The 19,289-nt window shown below is 39.8% G+C and overlaps 1 protein-coding gene across 3 annotated transcripts; it reads left to right on the top strand.

Moving 5' to 3' along the window:
• Nucleotides 1-2,437: 2,437 nt before the first annotated feature.
• On the top strand, nucleotides 2,438-19,049 carry MSMO1 (methylsterol monooxygenase 1). Of its 3 annotated transcripts, none has more exons than XM_050791835.1 (6): nucleotides 2,438-2,579; nucleotides 9,465-9,750; nucleotides 13,890-14,038; nucleotides 14,730-14,856; nucleotides 16,129-16,283; nucleotides 17,657-19,049. In XM_050791835.1, the coding sequence occupies exons 2-6, from the start codon at nucleotides 9,496-9,498 to the stop codon at nucleotides 17,850-17,852; spliced, it is 882 nt and encodes a 293-aa protein (XP_050647792.1). In that variant the 5' UTR covers nucleotides 2,438-2,579; nucleotides 9,465-9,495; the 3' UTR covers nucleotides 17,853-19,049. The 3 variants fall into 3 exon arrangements, with proteins under 3 accessions (XP_050647792.1, XP_050647794.1, XP_050647793.1); XM_050791836.1 differs by lacking the exon at nucleotides 2,438-2,579 and adding an exon at nucleotides 2,842-2,936; XM_050791837.1 differs by lacking the exon at nucleotides 9,465-9,750 and having other exon boundaries at nucleotides 2,527-2,579.
• The last annotated feature ends 240 nt before the right edge of the window (nucleotides 19,050-19,289 follow it).

Below are 19,289 nucleotides of genomic sequence, written 5' to 3'. Positions count from 1 at the left end.
CTCCATACACCTACACCTGCTCTGATTTAGAAAATGTAATACTATGGTAGAATTCCAAATCAGAAATAATTACTGACATTTACTGATCTTATATGCCAGAGACTGTGCAAAGGACTTTACATACATTATGTAATCATCATAAAGAACTCTTTGAGGTGTAGGTATTATTATTTTACAGAAGTACCAGATAAGACAGAGAAGTAACTTACCCACTGCTGATAAAATGCCAAGCCTAGGAAGTCTGGCTCGACAGTGGGTGCTATTGATGCTTACCTGATAGGGGATAGCAGATTTGGGCAGAGAGAAAAGTTGGGTGAAAGTTCAGTCATCACACAACCAATAGGATGGGGACCTCTGGAGCTGGGATGCCCAAGCAAAGTAGTCCTACATTGGTTTAAGGGCTTTTATACCCCCGTTTCAACCAGTTACTTGACTAGCTGTTCCCCAGAAAGGGGGTATACCCCTGGGGAGAGGTGCTTCTCTTTGGCAGTACTCAGCAGCTGGAGGAATGCCTGCTTAGGTCTTGAAGAGGGGGGATCTGGGTGGTGTGCCACAGTATCCACTACAGGACCAACAGATTCATATGCCCACTGCACAGTATACACTGAGACAGCAAGATTTGCAGCAGAGAAAGAGTTTAGTGATGGCAGGGCACTGAGAGGAGATGGGAGGAGACCCTCAAATTCATCTCCTCGAGGAGTTCTGTATTGGGGTTTTTAAGGGGATCCTGGAGGGCAAGAGGCTGGAAAATTAGGGTCGTTGATTGGCTCAGGTAAGGGGGATGAAATCATCAGGATGTGGGAACTGCATTCTTTGGTGAGTCAGCTCCTTGTGGTCCTTCAGACCAGCTGAGTCCGTAGTTTCATCAGCATGAAGGACCTGAAAGATTATCTCAAAGCACAAACTCAACGTTTCATAATATTCAAGTTGTCTGTAGAGCAGTTAGGGGAAACTATAACCTTGTAACAGGGTCTACATGATTCTGAAGCAATAGGCAAACAATTATGAGGAAGGGATCAGACAGCAAGTTGACCTAATGATTAATCCTCAGTGTGCCGCAAGCTTGGTTTATTTTCGTTCCCCCCACCCCTTTTTCCCAGATTAATTTGATGAACTATGTAGGGACGGTTTCAGACACCACTCTAAAGGCATCCTAAAGACAGGGCTGACACAACCAAGGGACAGATCCCATTTCTTTTCATTTGACGTGACCTCTGTCATGATACTTTAGAAAGAATGTGTGTGCCAAACATAAGGGGTAGACGGATGAGTACAGGTCACACTGAATCTAAAAAACACACTTTTCAGGAGGGAACTTCCTCAAGGAGATAGCACCTGAATTGATGGGGCGGCGTGGAGATGGCTGATTATTCCAGGCAGAGGGCCAGTTTAAGCAAAAGCATGGAGGAGTGAAACAATAGTATTCTGTTTTCAGAAGCTGTGTAGATTTGACATATACATAATCAAAACATCATATGTGCGCCGTAAACACAATTTTTGTAAATTATACCTTAATAAAGATGGAGGAAAAAGGGCCTTCACTAGCCCAAATGATGCCCCTGTGCGGTTTTTTCTTTAAAGGCCCCTTTTCCTTTAAGTGAAAGTTTTAGTATATTATGCATCTGTACACAGTTTTATTATTATACCCCAGTACACAATATTTTAATGTTGAGAGATGGCGTAAACTGAGCTTAGAGCTGCAAAGACCTGCGTCAGGCCCCCGCCCCTGGGCCCTCATCGTCCAGCACAGCAACTGCAACATCACCTGGGCGTTTTCAGCTCACGTAGCGAGGTCAAGGTCCTGGGAGCCGAAATCTCCCTTGATGTTCAATCTTTTTAAATCTTTCCCAGCCTCTATTTCTCATCTGCAAAATGACGATAATCGCATTTGAAATTCTCCGTTTTCAAAATACAGGGATTTATTAAAGGATACGTAGGCTGGGGAAACAAGGGAGACGAAAGATCTAAATCTAAAAGGTAGACCAGAAAAAGGCAAGGGTGTCTAGCAACACAAAACAGTCAACATAGATTTTAAGACTCATTTATACTCTTTTCCTCCCGGGTTTGGGAGTTGCGGCTGCTACACAGGTCACAGTTGAAATAAAAGTCCTGGGACGGCGGCTGGCGCGACACTCTCGCCCCAGCACAGCGCAGGCTCTGACTGCCAATCTGCGGGGACCGCAGTTGCCAAGGCGACTCCGCGCGGCAGGGCAGGGCGGCCATCCGTCTGTGCCCGCCCCCTCACGCCGTGACGCGCGCTCACGCTTCCGCGCCTCCTGGAGCCCCGCGACGCCTGCCATTGGCTGGCCCTGCGGGTCTCACTATCCTCACTCCATCCGCGGAGCCAATGGCTGGGACCGCCAGGGGCTCCTTCGCGCGAGTCACACGATGTCGGCAACTGCACAGACCAATCACCGCGCCGAGAAGACGGGGCGGGAGCCCTCGCAGGCCAATAACGACGGGACTGAGCGCCTGGCCCACCGGGCTCCACCCCCGAGCCGGGCGAGGCAAGTTCCGAGGTCGGAACACCTGGCTGATCCTGGGTGACGGTGGCCGGCAGTCATCTCGCGGCCGTTCAGGTGAGGGGGTCGGGGGAGTGGCTCGTGAGCGAGGAAGGGGCAGCAGGTGGGCTCCCACCCGGTGCTCCGTGAGATCGAGGGGAGCGGGTTCGGGGTGCGGATGCGCGCGCTGGGCCGGACGCTGGCAGTGGTACCCGAGAAGGGGCGGAGGGAGACTGGAGTCAAGGTGGGCCTAGGAAAGGTACGTGCTAGAAAGGAGGAAAACGGAGTGAAATTCTTCAGTGATGGAACTAGGCTAGGACATGTTTCTTGCCCTTTAAAGAGTGTTGTCTTCGGGAGATGGGACGTAGAAGACAGTTGCAGCACAGGGTGGTAGCTTGGCGAAAGTTATACAAAAGCAGGAAACACTGGAAGGAGGTAAGATGTAATGTGCTTTGGGAGTAGGGGGGTTGGGAAGGGCGTCCGAGAGGAGGTTGCTGAAGGGTGACTAGGAGTTGGATGGGAGGACATCACCTGTAAGGGAACGATATTTCCGTGGGCAGAGAGGAATGAAGCAGTAGCAACCATGGGTGATCAGATACTGTAAAAATGTGAAGTGTAGGATGGCGAGAATGTAACAAATGAAGAGTGAAGAAGTCTGGAAGGGCCTCGTGTGCATCAATCACAGAGGGGCTTGATCTTTATGCTTAGGGCAAGCACTCCCTTGAACTTTGAGTGTTTTAAGGAGCTTATTTCTTATGTTTAGATTTATATAGATCCTGGCATTGCATCTTAGAGATAAGGTTTAAGAAGGGCAAGCTTGGAGGCAGGGCAAGTCCAGAAAATGAAGGAGCTGGTGAAATCCGTTTTAAAGTGCCAAAGGACAGAGACTGGCTGACAGCTAAACTTCAAGGTTTCTGAGAATCCACAAATAACTAAATTTATCTAGTCAGCCTGCTCCAGAGTACGCTTCCAGTCATTTAGGTTGCCCAAGAATGAGTAAAGCAAAAGGAAATTCAATTTTCCAAGACCTCGTTTCCCCCTCCTCTTTAATTCCTTAATCAGTTAGCAACAATATATCCATTCCCTTGCTCCTTTGTGAAAAGTAAGTTCCTGAATGTTAAGTAAACCAAGTGTTTCTAAATTGGGTAAGAGTTTGAAGACTTAATCAAGGCAGCAGAGATGGGAGAGACTTAAAACGTTATGTCTGAGAATTAAGCATTAAAGGTGGTCTAGCATTTGGGCGGGGTTTGTGAGGAGCACGTACTGAACCTTTGGACCTGCTGAGTGAGTTCGTGTGCCTCTGAACTCTCTGATTGGATATGACCAGTAAACTTGGATAATCAGATCCTGGAGTTTAGGGGAGAGGGCAAGAGGTAGAAAGGATGGATATCAGCGTATTTTTAAAACAGAAAATAGTTAAGATCACCCAAGACCATCTAGAATCGTTAGAAGGGAGTAAGGAAGGCATTATTGGGAAACTTTCCAGCTTGAATTCTCATATTCTTTCTACTCTCCTGGTTGAGTTTTTGGAGTGCTGTTCTCTCTGTGCAAAACCCCTCCCTTGACCCTCTCTCCCTCGCTCTATTTTTTAACTTGTCAGTTTCCTCTCCTGTTCTAGGTCTCAGTTTAGATAGCACCTTTCTCTAGAAGTTCATAGCACTGTGTATTCCCCCCTTTATTTTTCTTATCACCTAATTTTTGATGGTTTGGACACTAATTGTTATTCCTCACTAAATTTTGTGTTTTGTGAACTCAGGGGTAAGGGCAGCAGCTGGCACAATGAATGCACAATACTTGTCAGAGTGAATGCATTTGAGTTCCAAGAACCAAGAAAAGGCAGTATTTCAAGAAGAGAAATATCAAATCTTCCAGATTAGTCAAATAAAATAAACTCCAAAAACCAAAAAGTTTATTGAGTTTGGCAACTGGAGATCCATAGCGATTTTTTTGTTTGTTTGTTTTTTTGAGACGGAGTCTCGCTTTGTTGCCCAGGCTGGAGTGCAGTGTCGGGATCTCAGCTCCCTGCAACCTCAGCCCCCCAGGTTCAAGCAATTCTCCTGCCTCAGCCGTCCAGGTAACTGGGAATACAGGCGTGCTCCATGACACCTGGCTAATGTTTTTGTATTTTTTTGGTAGAGATGAGGTTTCATCATATTGGCCAGACTGGTCTCGAACTCCTGACCTTGTGATCCGCCCACCTCGGCTTCCCAAAGTGCTGGGATTACCAGCGTGAGCCACCGCACCCGGCCTCCTTAGTGATTTTAGTAAGAGTAAGTTCAGTGCAGTGATGACAATAGAATGCAGAGTGCAGTTGCTAGAATATAAACAGGAGATAAGAAGATAAAGACAAGTCATGTGAAATACCTTTTCAGAGGGCTTAGGTAAACTATAGGAATTATTCTCCTTGTACTCTAATACTTATTATGGGTTGTATTTATAACTATAGTATAATATAATGGATAACTGCGGGGGCTTCCCCACTTAGCATTTGTTAAGTTAATCATTAACTTAACATTAAACATTTGTTAATGCCCGAAGCATTAGACTTCAGGCAAGTTGCTTAATCTTTCTAAACCTCAGTTATTTTATCTATAAAATGGGGATAAAATAATACCTACCTCACGAAGGTGTGGTAAGGATTGAAATTAAAATGTAAGAGCATGTAGCATGCTTTGAACACAGTTCTTGGCACAGAAAGTGCCCAATAATTGTTAGTTTCTTGTAGCTATTACATGCCAGGTCCACTACTGAGTGCTTTATATGCATTATCTCTTGGACTCACTGGAAGACCTACTGTTTTAATTTCTTTTGATGAGAAAACTGCATCACAGAGAGGTTACGAAATTTGCCCAAGGTCACAGGACAGGACTAGTAGTAAGTGGTCTTGGTTCATCATTGTCAAATTTACTAATCACCTTGTGAAAAATTAAGATTGGATGGTTGTCTTATTTTACAACTTAGAAGATGATTGAAGACATTTTCTTGTAGGTGGGGAGCCAGATTGCAAGTAGCTCAGTGAGTTGTGTGGGTGAGTTAAGCAATCTTTTTTTTTTTTTGAGACAAGAGTTTTGCTGTTCATGCCCAGGCTAGAGTGCAATCTCAGCTTACTGAAACCTCCACCTCCTCAGTTCAAGTGATTCACCTGAACTCCTGACCTCAGGTGATCTGCCGGCATCAGCCTCCCCAAGGTGCTGGGATTACAGGCGTGAGCCACCATGCCCAGCTGAGTTAAGCAATCTTTATGTAGAGCTCTCCTTTGAGAAAGAAGTTGGTTGGTTCAAAGGAAGATAAATGAGACAGTGGCTTGGAAGAGGTAATGGAGGCTAGGAAGGTGTTTATTAACAAAGGAGGCTGGGCACAGTGGCTCACACCTAATCCCCACACTTTGGGAGGCTGAGATGGGAGGATCACTTGAGCCTAGGAGTTTAAGACCAGTCTGGGCAACATAGGGTGACCTATGTCTCCACAAAAAATAAAAATAAAAAAAATTAGCCAGGCGTGGTAGTGTGTGCCTGTGGTCCCAGCTACGAGGGGCTGAGGTGGGAGGATTGCTTGAGCCTGGGAGGTGGAGGCTGCAGTAAGCCATAATTGAGCCACTGCATTCCAGCTTGGGTGACAGAGTGAGACCCTGTCTGGAAAAAAAAAAGAAAAGAAAAGACGGGAATGTGTTTTTAGACGTGAGGGAATGGATTCCCTGAAGGGAGAAGGATGAAAGATAAGAAAGGATAAGTGATGGACAAGTTCTTGAGGTAAGGTAAGAACACAGGAAGACTGGTCAGTCTCAGAGGAAAGAATGAATGAGCAAAGAAATTTTGAGGCTTGTAATGACACAGGATGGAACACTATAGTCACTGTGGTGTAAGTCATTTGAGATGAGTAGGACAGAAGAAGGAGGGCATGAAGTGAATTCAGATGCCTGAAGGAGTTGGCTAGGTTCTCAATATTCCTTCTGTAGAATGGGATAAAAGGTCAATTTGAGAAGTGTTGGGAAGGGGACTTTTTAAGCACTAGAACGCTTCTGAGGTTTTAAAATACTCATTTTTAAATGGTCCCAAAAAATTCATAAATTAGAAGCAGCAGTGGTGAACATTTTTAGGAAAGTGACTTTTGAAAAGTTTGTATTTTGGTTTGTGACCTATTGAGCTTATTTATTATGTAAGTAGAACAAGCTCATTTAAAAGTTTAAATTGTGCAAAAGACATAAGAAATTTTCTTTTCTCTCTTCCATAACACTGTCTCCTACCCCTCCACACTGTCTTCCACAACACTCTCCCCTACCCCGCCACACTCCATCTTCCATAACACTCTCCCCCGCCCCGCCACACTGTCTTCCATAACACTCTCCCCTGCCCCGCCACACTGTCTTCCATAACACTCTCCCCTGCCCCGCCACACTGTCTTCCATAACACTCTCCCCTGCCCCGCCACACTCCATCTTCCATAACACTCTCCCCCGCCCCGCCACACTGTCTTCCATAACACTCTCCCCTGCCCCGCCACACTGTCTTCCATAACACTCTCCCCTACCCCGCCACACTCTGTCTTCTATAACATTCTCCCCTACCCCGCCACACTCTGTCTTCTATAACATTCTCCCCTACCCCGCCACACTCTGTCTTCTATAACATTCTCCCCTACCCCGCCACACTCTGTCTTCTATAACATTCTCCCCTACCCCGCCACACTCCATCTTCCATAACACTCTCCCCTGCCCCGCCACACTGTCTTCCATAACACTCTCCTCTACCCCGCCACACTGTCTTCCATAACACTCTCCCCTGCCCCGCCACACTGTCTTCCATAACACTCTCCCCTACCCCGCCACACTCCATCTTCCATAACACTCTCCTCTACCCCGCCACACTGTCTTCCATAACACTCTCCCCTGCCCCGCCACACTGTCTTCCATAACACTCTCCCCTACCCCGCCACACTCCATCTTCCATAACACTCTCCTCTACCCCGCCACACTGTCTTCCATAACACTCTCCCCTGCCCCGCCACACTGTCTTCCATAACACTCTCCCCTGCCCCACCACACTCTGTCTTCCATAACATTCTCCCCTACCCCGCCACACTCTGTCTTCTATAACATTCTCCCCTACCCCGCCACACTCTGTCTTCTATAACATTCTCCCCTACCCCGCCACACTCTGTCTTCTATAACATTCTCCCCTACCCCGCCACACTCTGACTTCCATAACATTCTCCCCTGCCCCGCCACACTCCATCTTCCATAACACTCTCCCCTGCCCCGCCACACTGTCTTCCATAACACTCTTCCCTGCCCCACCACACTGTCTTCCATAACACTCTCCCCTGCCCCGCCACACTGTCTTCCATAACATTCTCCCCTGCCCCGCCACACTCCATCTTCCATAACACTCTCCCCTGCCCCGCCACACTGTCTTCCATAACACTCTCCCCTGCCCCGCCACACTGTCTTCCATAACACTCTCCCCTACCCCGCCACACTCTGTCTTCTATAACATTCTCCCCTACCCCGCCACAATCTGACTTCCATAACATTCTCCCCTACCCCGCCACACTCTGACTTCCATAACATTCTCCCCTACCCCGCCACACTCTGTCTTCTATAACATTCTCCCCTACCCCGCCACAATCTGACTTCCATAACATTCTCCCCTACCCCGCCACACTCTGACTTCCATAACATTCTCCCCTTCCGCACCATGCTCTGTTCTCCGTAACACTATCTCCTACCCGATCACACACCTGTTTTCCTAGAAATCACCACTCTAAATTGTTCCCTTTGTAACCATATGTACATTTTCTGTTTCTGTGTGTCTCTATATGTACATATGCATAGAAGTGCATAAATAAAATATATATCCTTTTCAAAAAATCTTATGTGGGACTCTGGCTATGCATATTATTCTGTAACTTGTTATTTGGATTAACACTGTGTCTTAGACATCTTTCTACGTAGAGCGTATAGATCTTGTTCTTTTAAATGGCGGTATAATTGTTTATGGAAGGACTTAATTTATTTAACCCATACCTTGTTGATGGCTTGTGTTTTGCTTTTATTTTTTCCTGTTTTTGCTGTTACAAGAAATGCTTCCTTCTATCTTAGTGTATCTGCCTTTGTACCCTTGAATGAGAAAGCTGCTGCTTCAAAGGATGTGTTCATTTTGAATTATGATAGGTGTTGCTTATTTTTCCTCCAGTGATAACACTGATGTATCCCCCCTGCCCACAATGTATGGTCATGCCTGTTTTCTCACCCCCTTACCAGTACTGGACATTGGGCACTAATAAACTTTTAAAGATGTGCTACTCAGGCTAAAAGTTTCTCTTTGTTTTAGGGTGCATTTCCTCATTTGAATGAAGTGAGGATTCTTCCTTGTTTAGTGACCATTTGTCTTTATTTTTCTGTGAACTGCTTTTGTCATTTTTCTATTGTCTTTTTTGTCTTTTTTCTAAATCTCACTTTGTAGCCGTTTGTTGTAAAATGTTGGAAATATTTTTCCCAGTTTGTCATTTTATCTTTGACTTTGTTTATGACTGTCTTTCTATTACCCAGTAGGAAGTACTTAATTTTTATGTACTCGTATTTGGTAGGCTTTTTCTTTATAGGTTCTTTTGGCTGTAAGTGATACATTTAAACCCAGCTATTGCTTATTTAAATTAGAAGCTTTTCCATGAGAACCACACTGATGATTTCTTTAAATATAGCTTGAAAAAAATTTTCCCCTATTCTTTTAGCTATTGTTCTTGAAAATAATGTGTTTTTAAAGGAATATCTACAAATGGAAATGGTGATGATATCCAGCAAATTTTTTAAAATGGTGTAAAACCATTTGTACTCCTTTAGTAATTTTTTGGTAAAAAATTTGTACTCCTTTAGTAATTATTTTAAAAATGATCAGAGGATGCATTTTTTAACTGTTTTATTTTTTGAATTATTGCTTAACTTATTATATGTATTCATTTCTACAGAATTATAAGGCTGTCTGCAGAGATTTGAAAAATGGCAACAAATGAAAGTGTCAGCATCTTTAGTTCAGCATCCTTGGCTGTGGAATATGTAGATTCACTTTTACCTGAGAATCCTCTGCAAGAACCATTTAAAAATGCTTGGAACTATATGTTGAATAATTATACAAAGTTCCAGATTGCAACATGGGGATCCCTTATAGTTCATGAAGCCCTTTATTTCTCGTTCTGTTTACCTGGATTTTTATTTCAATTTATACCTTATATGAAAAAATACAAAATTCAAAAGGTGAGTATAAGGGACTAGAAATAGAATATTATTAATGTTGCTGAATATTTTAAAAGTAAATAGGGCTTTGGTTTGAGAGGCTAAATCAGTGATATACAATAGAAATATAATGAAGCCATGTGTGTAATTTTAAATTTTCTAGTAGAATACATAGAAAATGTAAAAATAAATAAATTAATTTCATAATGTGTATTATTTAACTCAGTAAGTGTAAACTATTGCTGGGTACAGGGTCCATGCCTGTAATTCCAGCACTTTGGGAGGCCAAGGCAGGAGGATTGCTTGAGGCCAGGAGTTCAAGACCATCCTGGGAAATGTCTCTACAAAAAAAATACAAAAATACCCAAGCATGGCAATGTAAGTCCTAGCTACTTATGAGGCTGAAGCAGAGGGATTGCACCACTATACCCTAGCGCAGGCGACAGAGTGAGACCTTGTCTCAAAAAAGAATAAGAAATAAATGTAAATTATTATTTCAACCAGTAATCAAAATCTAAAAAATGCTTAATGAGATATTTAATAAGTCTTTGCAATCCCGTGTGTATTTTACATTAATTTTAGTCTATCTCAATTTAGGCTAGCCATGTTTAAAGTGTTTGGTAGCCACATGTTACTAGCTGAATTGAATAACACAGTCCTAGGTCATTATTGATAATATTTCAAGAATAGTTTATTAAATTGGGCTTTAAGTAGATGTGATGGTTATCTAATTTAAGTTTACAAATTTTAATGTTTAAGCTAGCTGGAAAGGAAAGGTATGGTGATTTGTGCATATTTTTCAGTTCACCCCAACTCTATGTTCCAGCAAATCTCAGGGACTGTTAATACAGTATGACCTTGATCAGGGCTATCAAAGTTTTTTTCCCCTAAATGTATGGTAGGTAGTTCTGCAGCATTCATATCATCCCAAATAAGGAGGTGAAGCTCCTCGTTTCTGGATATTTGCTTCATTGCACTAAATGTTGAGAGGTCGCTATGTACATGACAAGGTGAAATCTAGTGTGTAGTCTATGAGCTTGACATGAGAATTTGGCGTAGCTTATTAGAAAGATGAATTATTTGTCAGCATTTGGTAAGCTGATGATAGTTTCTAGTGTTTACTGTTTACTTTTCAGAAAAAGTCGCTCCAAACTAAAATTCAAGGGCACACAGTCTTGGTAGAAAGTAGACCGCTGAGAGTATTCATCTATGGAAAGTAATTTCCATTCACTCAGTACAATTGGCCCTCCTTATCCATGGGTTATGTATCCATGGATCCAACCAACTGCAGATCAGAAATATTCAGGGGAAAAAATTGTGTCTACACTTTACATGTACAGTCTTTTTTTTTCCTTGTCATTATTCCAAATAACAACTATTTATAGAGCATTTGCATTTTATTAAGTATTATAAGTGGTGTAGAGATTATTTCAAGTATACGGGAGGATATGCGTAGGTTATAGGTTATGTCAAATACTATGTCATTTTGTATCAAGCACTTGAGCATCTTCAGATTTTGGCATTTGCAGAAAGTCCCAGAACCAATCCCCCAAAGATACCAAGGGACAACTGTATATATTTTGGATGGCAGTCTGTGCACATTCTCTGTTATCATTCTGTTAGTTTCACAGCCTCTCCCAGAGGCTCACTTTAAGCAAGTGTTAATATTAATCCTCTCTGGGGATAATACAGGGGTCAGATGACGGCGGACTCCAGGCCAAAGGTGAAAAGAGCAAAGGGTAAAGGTGAAGGAAATGAAAAATAATGTAACCCAAAGGAGAGTATTCTGTGACCCTCAATTAAGGTCACAAAAGTTCCAAAGTGCTTTTTAGAAAAGCACCTGCTTTGAAAGGCAGAATTAAGTTTGGATGTCTAAGTTCTAATGCACTTTTAGGGTGATTGTGGCTGCCATGTGTCACCCAATGATTTATTTATAGAGCTGATGCATTGTATGGCTGGCCAGGCAAAAGCATCCTTTTTCTCCTTCACTGCACTTTGCAAGTGACTCATTGGTTGGAAGTAGTAACCTTTACAGAGAGAGGAAGAGCTTATTCAGGCAAGGGTATATGAGCAGCTTTAAAATATAGTGTGGCAAAGGAAAGAATAAGCTGTAGTCTAGTTGGTCAGAACTAGTTGTTTATGAACAGATTGAAAGGCTGGGTAATATGGTTTCAAGTCTGTACTCAGCAAATCTTTACGTTTCATAGCCATTAAAGTCCATGCTTTGAGCATTTTTGATAAAACGTGATTTTAAATCAGGACTAGTTTTCACAAGTTAAAGGCGTTTTAAAAGAAACCAAAATATCAATACAAATTAATTACAGGTTTATGCATTTTGAAGGCAGATACCCTGATTAACATTGAGGGTATCAATTGTTTAAGAGAAAATATTTGAGAATTATATTTAACATATGCAATAAATGTTTTTATTCTTAAAATTGTCAAAAAGAAGAAGCTGGTGGTGGTGATGAAATAGTACTAAAGACTTTCTGCTTTCAAGCAGAACAGACAGCTGGAGAGCTAATGCACATCCTTGCTAGTTAGGGGAAATTTCACAGGAATGAAAAAGTAAAGCAGACTTTGCAGGATCTATTTCTTTCAAAAAAAAAATCATACATGTTAGTAATTCTCCAAAAATTTTCCTCAAAGATAAATGTACTAAAAATATTATTTCTAAAGTATGTGGCCCTTGTAAAGGTATTCTTTTATATTAAGTACAGTTATGCGTAAAGTAAAATGTGGTAAACTTTCATTTTGCACTAGGTATGAATTTGTATTGCTAACTGTCTTTGTAACTAATTTATGTATACTCTAAATGGTATAGCATGTGATTTTATTATAGTTGATTAACTTTGTAATTTCTGTAACTACATCGATATCACAGTCTACCTGGGAAATTAAGTCTGTTAGCCATAGTTTCTGTAGGAGACAGTCTATTGCAAAATGAAGCCTGAATCTTTCATTTATTTTGTCCCCAATTACAGAGTGGAGGTTTAGAGGAGTGGGGTTAGATAATGCTCAGATTAGAAATACAAAGGCAGTTGTCAGATCCTCTCATTTTACTGTTGAAGAAACTGAGTTGTAAACATTACAAGAGCTAGTTAACTGGTGAGTAGCAGCCCTGGTATTAGAGCACAAGTCTCTGGATTGATTCTTAGTTCAGTGCTTTTCCTATTTTTGTCAGGAAGATATCCCTTAAAGAATTTCAAGAACAGAACTGGATCTGGAGACCTAGATTTTAGTTAGTCCTACTTCTGCTAATAACTGCATGTGTGACCCTCCCCAAGCTGGTTGACCTCTTTGGGCTTTTACTGATGCTCAGTAGTTCCCGTACTTTGAATATCATGTTGAAATAAAATAGTTTTGTTGGCAGATTTCTGAGTTTTTCAGCAGTGACGTTTAAAACGAAGCAATAGCTGATATTTATTGTCACCATCGTTTTGTAAAACCCGAAGCACTTTTTTTATATCTTAAGTGCAGTCCTATAAATTGAATACATTTAGTTAGTTTTTGTTTTGTTTTGTTTTGCTTTGTTTTTTATAATGGCTTGTTAAGCCATTATAATGGGTATCCTGATGAGGTCTTATGAACATCTCATGTTGATCTAACTTTTCTCATTTTGACTGGAATCTGTGAACTCCATAATCAGGACACATCTCTGTACCTCTCAACACAGAGTTTGTAATTCTGTCATTGGATATGAACAAAAGTGCACTTATTTATTGGAATGAATACCACTGAGTGCCTGGAAGCATCGACTTAAACTGTGTACAAGGCTTCCAGTGCTTCGTGTACAACTTCTTCAATTGCGGACACCCACCTGTAATCTTAGCATATTATATTTCTTCTTCTCTGAAACTTCTGGTAAAAGAAGTGAAGTGAATGATGTGTGGCAGCAAACACTGGAGAATTATTCATTCTGTAGTGTTTCTTTGTTTGAGATCATTATGGCTGGGTGCGTCTGTTAACAGTTTCTTCACCTAAAGTAGTGATAGTAGTTGTCAAGAATTTAGAAGGTAAAGATTCCTGAGTCTTAGTTACTATAAAGTTAACATTTAACTGACATAGAATTAAGGTCCAACATAAACAGAGAAAAAATTAGGTCAAGTTAAACTCTGATAGCAGAGACTAATATTAGATATTGTGATTTTTCTCCATAGGATAAGCCAGAGACATGGGAAAACCAATGGAAATGTTTCAAAGTTCTTCTCTTTAATCACTTCTGTATCCAGCTGCCTTTGATTTGTGGAACCTATTATTTTACAGAGTATTTCAATATTCCTTATGATTGGGAAAGAATGCCAAGATGGTATGTAGATAAAAATTTGGCTTTTACACGCAATGGTGGCTTATTCAATTAAGTTATAGTTAATGTTTACCCTTTTTCTTAATTTTAATTAATGTTTGTTCTAAACTTTGGAAGTAAATAAATAGTAGAAAACTAAACCATAGTAAAATCTTAAAATGTTTCCATTTTTACATCTTTAAAATATTTTATTGGAAGGTGAGCGTCTACTATCAGAAGTTTCCATAACGTCTTTTGTATGTTTATATACATATATAAGTGCTTATGTTGACAAAAACTATGTCACATTTTAAGTTTAAAATAAATGAAATATATGAGAATCATTTACGAGGTTTATAGAAATTGTGTTCATATAAACAAAAATATGTACGTGTATATATACACATATACACACACATAGATATACTCATGCATCACTTAACAGGGATACCTCTTGTGAAACGTGTCATTAGGCAAGTTGTGCAAACATTGTAATGAAATGAAATTGGTCTAGTGGGCAGTCTCTTTAACCTTACATCAGATTATGTAGCTGTATCTGGTGGTTTTGAGAATTTATTTATGAATATATCCAATTAGGTCAACCTGGTAACCTGGGGTGTTTAGTTTTATGTAATGTCTCAAGCATCCCCACTAAAAGTCTGGATAGTTTAAGTAAACATTATTTCTTACACATTACAACATTTTTATCTTAAAGGTATTTTCTTTTGGCAAGATGCTTTGGCTGTGCAGTCATTGAAGATACTTGGCACTATTTTATGCATAGACTCTTACACCACAAAAGAATATACAAATATATTCATAAAGTTCATCATGAGTTTCAGGTATGTGAGAGTTATATTTAATTCTTTCTGTTCAAGGCAAAATGTCTGTTTTCATTGCCCGAGCATTTTTCTAAAATTGTTGGTGACGTTTTTATTTTCTTTTCCTTTGACATGATTATTAAGAACAACACACACACGCACATACAAACAAGTCAATTCTACACATTGTCTTCATTATTTAAATTTCATGGTAAAGTGAGATCTGAAAGAAAAGTATTACATGAAAGTTTGGACTTCCATCCTTGTGGACAGTGCTACACTGGCACAGCTAGATCCTCACATTGCTAACTCCCACAAAAACAGTAACTTTTATTAGAACTGCCTTTTTTTTTTTTTTTTTTTTTGGGAGCTGGAGTTTTGTTCTTGTTGTCCAGTCTGGACTGCAATGGCATGAGCTCGGCTCACTGCAGCCTTCACCTCCTGGGTTCAAGTGATTCTCCTGCCTCAGCTTCTCAAGTAGCTGGGATTACAGGCATGCGTCACCACGCGTGGCTAATTTTGTATTTTTAGTGGAGACGGGATTTCACTATGTTGGTCAGGCTGGTCTCGAACTCCTGACCTTGGGTGATCCACCCACCTTGGACTCCCAAAGTACTGGGATTACAGGTGTGAGCTACCATGCCCAGCCTATTAGAATTGCTTTGATGTAGCTTTATCAAACTGGCTATGTATGTTTTGCATTGATCGTGGTTACATGGTATGCAAGTGTATGGCTAGATAAATCATCATTACATATAGAATCAATATAACTTTGTAAAACTTTATGCATAAATAGAATATATGTATTAGTGAAGTTCTCCAGTGAAGCAGAATCATTGGGGCATATATACACAGAGAGAGAGAGATTTATTTTAAGGAATTGGCTCATGCAAGTGTGGGGCTATCAAGTCTGAAATCTGTAAAGCAGGCTACAGACTGGAAATCCGGGTAAGAATTGTTGCAGCATTGGGTCCAAATTCCGTGGCGCAGCAAGTTGGAAACTCAGGCAGGGTTTCGGTGTTGCAGTCTTGAGAATCCTTCTTCAGGAAACCTCAGCCTTTATCCTGAAGGCCTTCAAATGATTGGATGAAGTCCACCCTCATTATGAAGGGTAATCACCTTTACTCAGAGTCTACTGATTTAAATGTTAACAACATCTAAAAAATACCTTCACAACAACATCTAGACTGATATTAATCAAACAGTTGGGTATCATAGCCTAGCCAAGTTGACACATAAAATTAACCATCACAATAGCTAAGAAATGAAGAATTTCTTATCTGTTTGTTTTAGGCTCCATTTGGAATGGAAGCTGAATATGCACATCCTTTGGAGACTCTAATTCTTGGAACTGGATTTTTCATTGGCATCGTGCTTTTGTGTGATCATGTAATTCTTCTTTGGGCATGGGTGACCATTCGTTTATTAGAAACTATTGATGTCCATAGGTGAGTATCGATTTCTGTTCAGGTATAAAATATAATGAAATGTATTTATTTTCATGGCTGTCAGATTATCATATTTCTAAGTAGACTAATAGAAGTTAATCTTCTTAATGTTATATTAAGAAAACATAATTGTTGAATATAAGTTTAAATAATAGATGTTTTTACATTCTAGCCTATGCTGTTATAATTTTTGTAGTGATAATGTGTTATTAGGGCAAATATATATTTAGGACAAGCAATTTCTTTATCCTTCTGTAATAAGCCTAAACCTAACTCATATTTGAAAAAATATCAAAGCATTCAGCCTTCATTGCATAAGACTTTCTAATCTCTACTGTCCAGCACTGATAAAAGCACTTGCAAGATGAAACTACTGCTTGTAGTATGTACATATTTCAAATGCTTCCTTTCTGCTGATTGGAAGACATTTTGTGGTAAATTATTTATATTGAATGCCTTCTTAAATGCTTATTCTAATTGTTCATTATTTTTTAATTATGTGTTCATTGCATTTTGACTTGGGACGTACTTTTGTACTCATGAATGCAGAATATCAAATTCTAAGAATTATTTTTAAAGTGCTAAAGTAGCAAAATTAATGCTTCTAGTCCTAGGCAGAGAATATTCTTCTGTAGAAAAATTGTAATCGACATTTCTTTCATTTTTTTTGTATCCATTGTTTCTTTCTGCCTTCCTTCCTCTAAGCCCCTCAAAGGAAGAGAGGGTTAGAGAGATTCACATAAGTATAACTGGATGTCATTGTAGATATGTAGTTAGAAATAAAGGAGCATACTTTAAATGGGACTCTTTTTTGAAGCCATTTGTCTTCTCCCAACTATAGAAAAGTACACTGGTATTTTGGTTAATTGTGGTACATTTGATTCCAACTTGTCAATTGCCTAAAAAACTAAATGAAGTTGCTATACAGGGATTCGTGGGCCTGCCCTTTTTAATACTTGATACTAATTTTATGTGACTTTCCCTAAAAAACATACTTAGTGTTTTGGGCTTCATTTACAAGTGTTATAGATTATGGTGAGGAAGCTTCCTCTAAAACATAAAAGAAAATTAATTCTTAAAAATCTGTGTCTAAAGATTCATTACTATAATCCCTGTCTTCCATCATTCACATATTTTATCATAAAATAAATGATTTTCATAGATTTTTTTTTAAGGATTTTTTTTCTTAGAGTGGTTTCTAGAATATACACCATTTTCTGTGTTTGCTGTTTGTGAACATCTTAGAAATAAAGTGGTCTAGGCAAAGTGGAATGTTATCTAAATTGGTTAATGTGAGCACATGATTAGTAATAGAAACAACAATTATTTGAGATGTATTTATTCCTTAATAATGTTTATCATTTTTGTTTCAGTGGCTATGATATTCCTCTCAACCCTTTAAATCTGATCCCTTTCTATGCTGGTTCTCGGCATCATGATTTCCACCACATGAACTTCATTGGAAACTATGCTTCAACATTTACATGGTGGGATCGAATTTTTGGAACAGACTCTCAATATCATGCCTATTATGAAAAGAGGAAGAAGTTTGAGAAAAAGACTGAATAAATATCTCGTGTAAACCTTCCTGAAAGATAAACGTTTTCCTGAATTCAGAAGCTAGTAGCTAACATTGCTTCTGGAGAGCAGAAATAAGCATGTCTTCTGGCTACTAAGTGATAAAAAGAACATTAACAACCTTTAATTACCTTCCTAGTGGGAACTTTTTCTACTTTACCTACAAGTTCTATATATGTAGAAATGAATGACTATATATTTAAGTACAGTTTTCATGAGAAAGTTTTAAAGGCCATATTCCTAAGCTTCCAAGAAGGTTTTGGGTACTAGAAGTATTCATCTATGGCTTTTCTCCCAGTAGAACCATAGGCCTGAAGTTGACATTGGTCTTTAAATCTTTTAGATACATCCTGGTCATTTCAGAAAATTCTTCATAGTGGTGTTGGCCTTGTATTTAACTTTTTTGGGTTTTTTTGAGATGAAGCCACACTCTGTCGCCTAGGCTGGAGTGTAGCGGCACAATCTCGGCTCACTGCAACCTCTGCCTCCCAGTTCAAGCAATTCTCCTGCCTCAGCCTCCCAAGTAGCTGGGATTACAGGCACCCACCACCATGCCCAGCTAATTTTTGTATTTTTGTAGAGATGGGGTTTCACGATGTTGGCCAGGCTGGTCTTGAACTTCTGACCTCAAGTGATCTGCCCACCTTGGCCTCCCAAAGTGCTGAGATTATAGGTATAAGCCACTGTGCCCAGCCTTTTTAACTTTAAACATGTTTTGGAATTTGCCTAAAGATCAAAATGTCATGGATTGAAGCTCATCAATTGATGGCAGTGAGTGACTGAAGCTTCCAAATCAAGAAAAGCCAGCACCAAGAACTTCCATTCTAATCTAGACTGACCAGTTTGAGCTGATTCTCCTTGAAGAGTCCTTCTTGATTGCAGTGCAGTACTGGCATTTCTGAGTGGATGTAAGTGGAGTATTTTAGTCTAAAGGCTTTTCAAGTTACTTGAATTTTTTAAAAAATTGAGGAGCTTTATTTCTATTTACCCTTTCATTTTTGTATATCAAATTTCCATTGTCATTAAAAACTGTATCTTGAAAGTTTGTGAACTGACTTGCTGTATTTGCACTTTGAGCTCTTGAAATAAATGTGATTTTTGTCTGATTATCTGGTTTCCAGTTTTAAACATTGTCACCTTTTATTCTTAAAATTGAAAGTACAGAAATTAAGTTATTGAGTTTTACAACAAAAGGATTGGTTTCTATTTTTTTTTTTTTTTAAGTGCTTCCTTTGCTGAAATGTTTCCTTGCTGTTTGAACATGAATTTTTCAGGTTTAATTATTGTGGGAAATCGTGTTGACCTAGTAAAGCAATACTTATTGAAGCAGCTCTTTGCCCTGCTTAGATAATGTGTGTTTTCTCTACAGTTGAAGAATAGAGCTAAACTTTTCAGGACTGATAGAATCTCAAGTATCTAAGTTGTAAC

This window comes from Macaca thibetana, chromosome 5, assembly GCF_024542745.1.
Source record: "Macaca thibetana thibetana isolate TM-01 chromosome 5, ASM2454274v1, whole genome shotgun sequence".
In the NCBI taxonomy this organism is placed as follows: domain Eukaryota; kingdom Metazoa; phylum Chordata; class Mammalia; order Primates; family Cercopithecidae; genus Macaca; species Macaca thibetana.
Note: the sequence above shows the minus strand (reverse complement) of the source record. Positions and strands in the feature narration are given on the sequence as shown.